The sequence below is a fragment of the Sinohyriopsis cumingii genome, chromosome 8, assembly GCF_028554795.1.
Source record: "Sinohyriopsis cumingii isolate HCF-2022 chromosome 8, ASM2855479v2, whole genome shotgun sequence".
In the NCBI taxonomy this organism is placed as follows: Eukaryota; Metazoa; Mollusca; class Bivalvia; order Unionida; family Unionidae; genus Sinohyriopsis; species Sinohyriopsis cumingii.
In genome coordinates this window covers 65,207,828-65,218,493 of record NC_142968.1, presented here as the reverse complement: position 1 = coordinate 65,218,493, position 10,666 = coordinate 65,207,828, and the positions used below count along the sequence as shown (strand labels likewise).

At 36.2% G+C, this 10,666-nt stretch overlaps 1 protein-coding gene across 3 annotated transcripts in view; it reads right to left on the bottom strand.

Moving 5' to 3' along the window:
• Positions 1–2,034: 2,034 nt before the first annotated feature.
• The window catches only part of LOC149793702 (uncharacterized), a 51,059-nt gene continuing 42,427 nt past the window's right edge, over positions 2,035–10,666 (bottom strand). For all 3 annotated transcript variants that reach the window (XM_089967702.1, XM_089967701.1, XM_089967703.1), the window contains exon 9: positions 2,035–8,905. In XM_089967702.1, the coding sequence (XP_089823828.1) occupies positions 7,662–8,905 (1,244 nt within the window). In that variant the 3' untranslated portion in view covers positions 2,035–7,661. The remainder of the gene's footprint in view (positions 8,906–10,666) is intronic.

Sequence of the window (10,666 nt, the reverse complement as noted above, 5' to 3'; positions counted from 1 at the left end):
ATTCATAAGGATTAGCAGTAACAAGATTTTCAAGATGTCTCAGGGAGACAAGTTTATGAATGTGATTTGGATTTTTATATGTAGCTTTAACAATTTTTCAGCCATGTTGCTACGATATCTCCAGTGTGGCAGTTTATAGTGATGTCTAGCACTGGGGAATCATGCCGCGGACATGCAGCGTGATTACCCTCCCAGTCACATTTTCCTGACACCAGATTGACCATTCCTAACACGAACCTCTTCATGCACCTAGCAGTACCATTTTTATAAGTCTTTGGTATGACGCAATTGGGGTTCAAACCCGCGACATCCCGCATCTGAGGCGGACACTCTTACCACTGGGACACCGGAGCGGTCTTAGTTTGAGTAGCAATAATGAGACTTTCAAGATGGCTGTAACGACCACCATATACGATGCCTGAATGTCACCATTTCAGTGTCAATACCACCTATTCCACGAGTAGTAGTGACAATACATTTTTGAGGCGATTGTGGTACAAGCGGTCAGATCGGCACCATTTTAATTTAGGACCAGACATCATAAGTATTAATTTTTTTAAAGAGAGAACCCCACGTAGACAAACATCTGCTCTGGAGGAGAATCAGCAAGATTTTAGAGACCTTGATAGTCATATGGTTGTCAGATCAGCACCATTTTATTTACGATGAGTTAGACATAGTAAGAAGTCGTTGAGTTGAATCCCCATGTCAATATGATCTTCCATTTAAGAGCAGAAGTAATAAGAATTTCAAGATGACTGCTGCTGCAACCATACTGGATGGCCAAGTGACACTAATTTCATTTTGGATAAACTAGACTTTGGGATAAACGTGTCTGAGATGTTCTGAGCAATTTTCCCCAAGTAGTTTAGAAGGAGATGGAATAACAAGAGTTGTGTTACAGATGCTTGATGAAATACCATCGCATAAGGTCTCGACTCTTCAGATCTTTTTTCAAAAAGTAATGCAGACACTGTGAAAACCCGTTCCCGTATTTCAAGGTCAAGCAAATTTAGCTCAGTTTGTGCGCTATTTCAACTACATATGCTAACGCATAGAAGTAGTAATTTTCCATCAACTGTCTGCTTCGGATGGCACATGGTGTAAAAGGCCAAAACAAAGACGAAATATAACTTATTATTTTGTTGTTACGGTACTTTTGTTTGTAAAATTTGATAAAAACTTTTAAGTAGTTCAAAAGATACAGATAACATAAAGAAACAAGTTCCACCAGAATAGGTAAGAAAGTAATGGAAAATAAAGAATCAGGTTATACCTGAATAAATAACAAAGTCAAAGTGAATTTTCTGTTGCAGTGACCTTGACCTTTGTACTTGTGACCTGATAATGTTCTGTCTAATCAGACAGCATATATTGGTGTGTGGCTTGGGGGTTTAACACCATTTTTCAGCGCAGTATGATATATATGACAGCTGGTGGAAGAATTTGGAAGAATCATATGAAGAACAACCAACCCAAGGGAAGCTACTGGCAAGCTTTCTCACATTTCCATGTGTGAGATATCAGTCATCTGTGTGTGTGTGTGATTTCGATTGTTAACGCAGCTTTACCAATGTTTCAGTCATATCGCTAAGATGTATGTAGTGTGACAGTGATGTTTAGCACTGGGGCATCATGTTGCAAACATGTAGCATGATGTCTCACCCAGTCACCAGACCGACCAGTCATAACACTAACCACTTAATTGCTGAGCGCAAAGCGAGGCAGCTGTTAGTACCATTTTTGTAAGTCTTTGGTATGACTCGGCCGGGGATCGAACCCACAATAACCTGCATCCGAGGCGGACGCTCTAACCACTAGGCCACCGGACCGGTCCAGTGATCTGTAAACACAAAAGACCACTTATCCACCTGGGGACACTCTTTATATAGTTTGAGTGTCATCTAATTCTCCAAGGCTTAGAAATTTATGATCCAAACAAGGTTATCTCAATGGATGGACATGACATAACAAAATATGCACAGGCACATAATAGAAATAATAATATAAAAATAAATGAGGAACACTGCAACATACTTTGCAACTGATAATAAAATCACTTTGTAATTTAATGACAAGGTTTTTACAGAGTTTTATGACAAAAATCGTCCATAAAATAAACAGTTAGGGAATTATACACAGTATAATTATTTTAAACAAGAGTCCCTCGAAGGGGTTAATGCTCTCCTGTCCACAAAGAATCTCCAGGAATTCAAGACAAAACAATTTCTTTATGTTAACTGCTGAGTGTTTAAACCATCTCTGATATTCTTGAATGATAAGCTTTTCAAATCAACTACTGTATATCTGATATAAGATCAGCACCATATTTTATTTTGGAGGAGTAGTGACAGGAAGATTTTCAAGATGGTTACCCATGGTGGCCATATTGGAGATGAATAATTGGCACCATTTCATTCAGGACCAATTAGATAACAAAATTACTCTTCAGGTGAAAACCCGAAGATGGCTATCATGGTGGCCATATTAGAGGTCACGTTGACAGCATTTTCACTGAGGACCAACTATACACCAGAAGGGAAATAAAAGCCTTTCAGTGGAAACCCCATGTTGATATAACCAACCATTCGGAAGTCTTCTGGTAAAACCCCATGTCAATATGGTTTTTCATTTATGAAAAGAAGTGAAAACATTTTCAAGATGATGGTGATGGCAATCCTCTAAGTAGTTTGGAATTAGTAGCAATAACAAACCTGTGCCACTGATGGATGGACTACTAACAAATGGCCATCCATCAACTGTGGTCTATGTCCAGCAAAGCTATAAAAAAAAACTGTGCAAGAGTTGGCTTTAAACAACTGTGTGCTTGTTGCTTCTTATCTATGCCCAGCACATTGACAAAAGAAACTATGAGTTGTTGTTGTTGTTTATTAACAGGACTTTGAATATACTGATCTATAGAGGTTACATAAACAAGTTTCTTTTCTCAAAGATACACAAATGCAGCCAACCTGGGCTAAACTAGGCTGGTATCCAACCAGAAACTATGAGAAAAGATATCCCTCTTTTTCAACACATTTAACAAAAAAGAATTTTATCTTTAGTGGTACTTACCGAGTATTCCAAATTATCTTTAACAACCTGCCGGATAAGTACCAGCAGCAACTGAAATAAACTGTCAAATTCTGTCAACTATTAATGGTTTACTCTGATAATGGATGGTTTCAGACCACTGGGTAAAGTGGCATTGTACACACTGCCCTGGTCTCCAACATAAATGAGATTGAACAGACTCCGATATTAATTCACGTTCTGATGACCTCTGGAATTCATGGTCCATTTTTTCATTAGCCAATCAGATACAATATTGCATTTTATACTAAAAAGAATTATTTTTAATAATATAGTCTCAATGATACTTTCCACTTTCAGAATTAAAATCTACTTACTGTCAGTAGATATCAATTTTAATCCAACTGGCGCTTGTTTGTTACCAAAGAACTCCAAAATCACCAATAATCATCCTTTACGTACTTGAGTACTAGATGATGAATATTGGTATAATTCCTAAAAGTGTTGAGCTCATCTGACACAATATGGAATTACAGCATTCAATGTCAAACCTAAGTGACTCCATTCACATCATGATGAATTCAGTCTTTAAATAAAAAATGTACCTGCATGACTTAATTAGCTTTAGTAAACTTATCAATCCCGATCAAATCATTAGAAGAAAGACAATTCTAAATGACAAACACATGCTGTGAACTTGAAAAACAAGATGTCAACACGTTTAAAAGAAATGTATCACAGGCATATGCTGCTGTCCCAAAATTCAAAAAACATAACAGCAGGAATACTTGGCTAAAAACAGCACTTAAATGGTACAAATTTCAATGTACTTATCCAAACAATGAGCAATCAACTGCAAAACAGATCTGATAATGCACATGTAGATCAGTGTCTACACTGTTTGCATTAAATAAAAGACAAAAAGAACAGCAACAGGTCAGGTCTGCTGGTGCATTATGGGATGGCAAAATTGTATCTGCCACGTTTACAGCTGGGTGCGTATTATACATGGACCAACACAGAACATTATCACAAAGCAGAACGATAATAATGACCATAATAAATCTTGATGAAGGAAAATAGTACTTGTATAATCTATGTACAAATTTTGCATGTTTCAGAATATATTCAGATTTTAACAAATACACTGATTCAATAAGACTGTATTAATGATGCTTATATTACCGACAACTTGAATTCTTTAATAATTACAAGTGTAATATAGTGACCAGAGATAGACAGTTACAATAATTGACATCATTACTGAAACACATGATAATACTGATCTTTGCATGACACTTCACAAGACTGTAAAACTCAACATTCATAGTAAAATGTATCTTCATTAATACTTCCCTGATCATAATACATTATGTGCACATCCACTACCTCTGAAATCCAGTCCTCACAAGTAAAAGAAAGTATGTTGTATGCTCACCTAGGTTGAAATAAGAGTGATCTCCCCCTGGATGAATCACATTACAGTGTGACCCCGCTATAATATGGTAGTTGGGAGCCACAGAACCCGACCATGTTATAGACCGAATCATGTTATATGCAACCAGGTCACTTAGCTTAAGAAAATGATACATACACCCCAAAAAATTTTACTGTGTGTGTGTGTAGGTACTAAATGCAGTCACAAAAATACATGTTTCATTGGCAGTTACCATCTTAAATCGATGCATATTAATGAGAAATACATCTGTAGTGAAAACAGAGAAGGCATATATAATAGTTTACTTTATTCAGAGACCCACACATTGGTACATGTATGTGTATACTGTTTATATCTACATGTCTAATGTATAGCATGAATAGAGTATTAACACCGTGTACATTCGTGTGCATTGAATCTACAAGTAATTCCATCAAAAATATGCACACAGAGATTTAAAATATTAAATAATTTTGTCACAGGTCATTTAGGTCTGAATTCACTTGGGAAAAAAAGCACAATCACAAAATGAAGATTAAAGCACATTTACTTTTCAGTACCTCCCAAGTCGGTAAAAGTTAGTTTGCGTTTTTAGCCGCCGTTGGTAGCGTTCATAAGCCTAAACCTTACTTTCATGACATAGTAAACGTGTTCCAGTCACATTGGAAAATGAAACAATCCATCAGATTCCATCGCTTTTATTTATGTTTGTTACTCATTGCTTTGAAGAAAGGTTCTTTCTTTTTATTGAAGATTATAGCTGAATTTCTTTGACGAAAAGTGCATGCATTATTGAAGTCCCCACTAAAGGACAGCTTTGGAGAACCAAACAAATGCCCATTTCTTAATGTGGCGGCAACATCAAATAATTGTATTACATGCTTGAGACTGATCCCCCCCCCACTTAGTATGTTTTCATAACAGTGCTTCAAAGCTAATGTTTTCTTTGAAATTTCAGCAAAATATTTTATCTGGGTACCTTTTGTAAAAAGAAATTGCGGTCGTTTGATCGATTGTAGATACTGTTACCTCCCTGCCTATTAAATGGAGCAACAAGAATGATCTTGGGTTTGTGGGTTTTTTTTTACATTAGTGGTAACAGAGTGATGCTGCCTTCCACTCGTGTGCCAGAAATTTTAAAAAGTGTCAACGGTCAATAGAGACGCAGTTGTTCTGGCCTGATAACAGGAATTACTACAGAAAATGTGAGCATTCTGAAGGATTTAATTCTGAGTGAAAAGAAGAGGAATTTTACTTACCATCTACATACAAATGTCAGAGTATATAAATATATTAATTACTAGCGAGTGGCTGAAAATCCAATGAAAGATAAATTATGAGATTCTAACTCATCTGGTTGATCTCTGCTACCAGAAATGAAAGAAAAAAAAAAGCGGATATCTCACAACACACAGTACTCATGCCCTATGTCAACATCAGCAGATTATGATATAAAAATGCATTGTCAATATGGACAAAGAATTTGTTTATGCAACAATAGAAAAATTTCAGTGCATTTTGTATCAAGTTTGCGGCTTCTATTCATGGGGCCTCTGAATTTCTCCATGGCCAAACCAATGGTAGTATATACAAGTTTAAAAGGCCAACAACGTCATCAATAAAAGAAGAAAAAATCGCCAGATGATATATTTTGCCTCCAATGAAGAAAATAAAATGCAATTTGTGACATTGGGGAAGCCCTGCGCAATCGCTGAATAAAGTTTTTCAAAATGATAATAAGTTTTTTACAATTTGTTCATACTTTTAAAGAAATATTTTTTCATGTACGAGAAAAATACATGTGTATGAAATTTCGGGAGCCACACTATGACTTTGTTATAATGGAGCATGCTATAGCGGGCCATGCTGTATTATTTCAGTTCCTACATTGGCAGATACGCATGTTCTTTCATTTTTTAAAAAGCACCTGTGGGGAGACTGATTATGCATGCTCATACTACAATTGAAGAAACATATTTTACAAAACATGATTGACCTCTTCTTCAAACACACTGTATGACCATAATACATTAGAAAAATAGGTATGAGGTGGAATTCAGTTGTGTGTGGTCTCCAAAGAAAGCATGCTTCCAAGCAGGAGCAGATGTAGCGACTGAAGCATGGATGGGATTTATTGGCAATGACCTATTTAAAGGGATATGACTTTTAACCATCTTTCACCTGGGCGTGCAGATGACTCAGCACTTTTGTGCTAACAACAAGCTTGAGAAGGCTGAATTTGCAAGTTTATTTTAGTAGATGTACATGATTGCATAAACAGATCTTAAAAAGAAATGGGAATAACGAGAAAATTTGTAATGCTTAATTCAATTTCAATACCTCAAGTGCTTTTCCACTGCGAGTGAGCTGCAGTGGTCCCACTTCAGCTTCTTGTGTTTCCCCCACACATTCTTCGCTACACTAAATCTTCTCAATAATGTCAGTCCAGTTTTGCTGCTTCATCCCACTTTTTTTTAATACAAGTTAATCACACTATAAAACTTAATTTTTATGACAAAGTCACCAATTTTAAAGAGCAATTTATACATCTGAACATTATTTTCACATTTCTATACTTTCTATCAATATTGCTGGTAAAGTGGAATTTTAGTATGTTGCCACAGCATCTTCCAAATATGTTTTGGGGAAATTTGGAATACCTGTTCAAATGCTTATATGACTACTCAAGGCCCAAAAAACTTTTAAACTACAATTTAAGGTGCTGGACAAGTAATCATAATTTCAATTTTTTGTTTTTGTTACCTAATCAGGAAAAATGTACCTGTCCTTACCTGCATATTACATATTATGACAAGTGGACGAGTTGATATTTCAAACTCTACTCTAATACTTTTGTTGGACACTGTTAAGAAATCTTCCATTTAAATCAATTCTTTTATTGCCAGTTGCTGAAGAGACCCGGACATTCTTTTGAAGATTATTGAAGATTCTTTGCATGTGACTTCTATAAAAAAAAAATAAGTTGCATTTAAAATCTGGACAAATGTCCTATGGTACCCAATGACTCACTTGTGTTTCTGTGTTGATGTATCCCCCTGCATTTGGCTTGCAAATACCAAAGCACCAAACTTTAGTAATACCTATGTCTGACCACATTTAATCAGTTGAGACAAAACAAACTAGTGAAGTGTGCTTAATTATAAATATATACATTGCAATGTCTGTCATTTTATGACAAAGCCACAGTAATGGCATGTGGAGATTTTTTAATGGAAGTCAACTTATCACCAATAGTCGACTCCTCCCCATTGCCAGTTATGCAGTTATCTCTGCCCTGTTCAGAACTTTTGTCGACTTGATGAACTGCATCTTCAATATCACAGCATTTGTTTGTTGTTGAATTGTCAACCTCTGTCTCATGAATCACTAAATCAGAATTGCAGTTTTCTTGATCAATCATTTCCAAGCCGGCCCTGTAGTTCTTGTCTACAGTACTATCACCAAACAATCTACTTCCAATGCTGGCCAGTCCATGTAAATTTGAATAGAGTTTCTCATGTTTTCTTCTCTCCTCTTTTCCAGATTCATAATGATCTTTCCTTTTCTCCTCCAAGAAGTCGGTCTTGCAATCAACAGGTTGCTCAAACTCAGTTGTGTCCCCTGATCTAATTTGCTTACTCACATTAACCTCCCTTGGTCCAGATTCTATAACTGCTTGAGTGGCATGTATCTTAAATGACAGGTTTAACAGGCCCAAATTCTGACTGGAATCTGTATTCTGAGGTCTGTTTTCAAAAGAAATGGTAATTTCTCCACCTGAATCAAACAACCTTTTTTCAGTGTCGTCTTTATTAATACCAGATGAGACCTTAACGCCATTATCCTGATTACAATGTTCCTTCACAAAATACTTCACATCCTTGTTCATATCCTTTACCACACAATTTGTATTATTTGACTCCAAACTACTGCCCAACTGCAAGTCTCCACCATCCTTACTGGAAACATCTGATAATATGGCAGGATTAAAGGCTCTATTGTCACCCCTTTTAGCATTTGAAAATAATGTAGTTTCCTGACAAGCCTGGTCTTTTTCATCTTTCTTAAATGCAACTTTTCTTTCATTTTTTTTAACACACATTTTCATGCCAGGACAAGCTGATCTATTGGGATGACTGATGGATATGATGCCATTATTAGAGTGCTCTTCTCTTTCAGTGTGGTTGAAAACGATATTAGCAGAATTGTCTTCCATAATTTCATCCTTTAGTCCCTCAGAAAACTTGACTTCAGTTGAACATCCAGCTCCAAGGCCAGAACCTTCATCCTTATCAAACTTCCTGCTTGCCTCCTGTTTTATATCATCTATTTCTCTGCAATGTCCTTGTGCAGTGCTGGTCAGGTGTTTGTTTCCATTTTCTGACCGATTGCTCTCTGATGTTAAGGCTGAGGAAATTTCCTCTTTCCTTGATTCTGGAAAGACAAAGGGAAGATAAGGTACAATTGTATTCATTTTACTCATGTGTAGTTTTTACAGCAGCAATAGGTGTTTATTTGGTACCTTTTACCATAGAAGGGATGTTTTTTACGATGAAAGATTTCATATTTGACAAGAGTTTGTGATGCTAAGAAAAAGTTATAGGATATTTTGTTTTAAAAATAGACAAAAACAAATTTCCTTTTGAATGAACAGACTTGAGCTGGCCATAATGGGCACACGATTTGGCAGGGTCTTAATCAGAAAAATATCTGGTGGAAAAACAAAGTTGGGAGATGGGCACCTGTTCCAAATGGCAACATGGAATGCCAGAAATCCAACTCATTCAGAGTACACAATAATTCTAGTTGAAATGCAATATTCCTTAGTTAAGTTATGCCATGGAAAGCAAGGTTAGGAAGATGGGCAATCAGGGGAAAGAACTCTTTAAAAGGCACATTAACATGCCAATTTACATGGTATCTTGTAATGTGCAACAGTTGTAGATTTATGCTATTTCAAGATGGACGTATGGTCAAATGGAATAATGGATAGAAAAAGTTATCTATAACAGGCTTCCACATTTCACTGCAAGTTATGAAAATAGCAGTTTTAACTATCTTGAAAAATTAAGCAACTATTCTCGTTCTTGCAGGTACTTAAATTCATAAGAAAATCATATTTTGTATGTTTTCCTGGAAATCGGCTGATCAGTTCAGAACATTACTTGTATTCATGAGATAACATCAAATTTCAAAGAAACAAGAGGCCAAAGTGGGCATGAGGCATACCTAGTATTTTAAGAAGAAAAAAAAACCCTGTTGTAAATGTTCTGGTGGCCTAGTGGTTAGAACATCTGCCACGGATGCAGGAGGTCGTGGGTTTGATCTCTGGCTGAGTCATACCAAAGACTTACAAAATTAACAGCTGTCTTGTTTGGCACTCAGCATTAAGAGGTTAGTGTTAGGACTGGTCGGCCTGGTGTCAGGATAATGTAAATGGGTGGGAAATCGTGCTACATGACTGTAGCACGATGCCCCAGTGCTAGACATCACTATAAACTGTCACACTGCAAACATCGTAGTGATATGACTGAAAAATTGTTAAAGCTACATATAAAAAATCCAAATCACACTGATGTAAATGATCTCACTACCTTAATATCATCTTAATTTTACTTATTTTACTATGGTCTAAAATACATTCCTTCCAAAGAAAAGGTATGATTAATCCAACTAATCCAAGATCGTGTTCTTATAAACCTGTTTATCCACTTTTTATAGAACCTGTCTTGGATGATGATGGTAGGATCCTATTTACCATGATGGAGCAAAACCCAATCAAAATTTGATCTGCAGAGTGACGGCAAGCCAAGGCAATATAAGATTACTTGAAAAATATATGTATAACGCTTGCTAACAATCAAACTCATACAGCATCTTGATAATACATGGAATCCAATATTTTTAATTAGGACTTTTTCCAGACTGGAAGTCCTGGAATCAATCTTCTGAAATCCTAGTGAAAACCACGGGATATTACTCATACTGCATACCACAAACTCTTGTGGTCATAAGCTAACACACAAATTTAACCCAACCAGAAAAGATGAAGATCAGGTCATGACAAGTTATTTTACGGTATGTGTGGTACTAACATCATTATTAATTGCACAATTCTAGTATGAACAACGCCTAAGAAATGAAGGTCAAACATAAAACAACCCAAGTCAGTGAAATGTAAAATATGGCCCAATA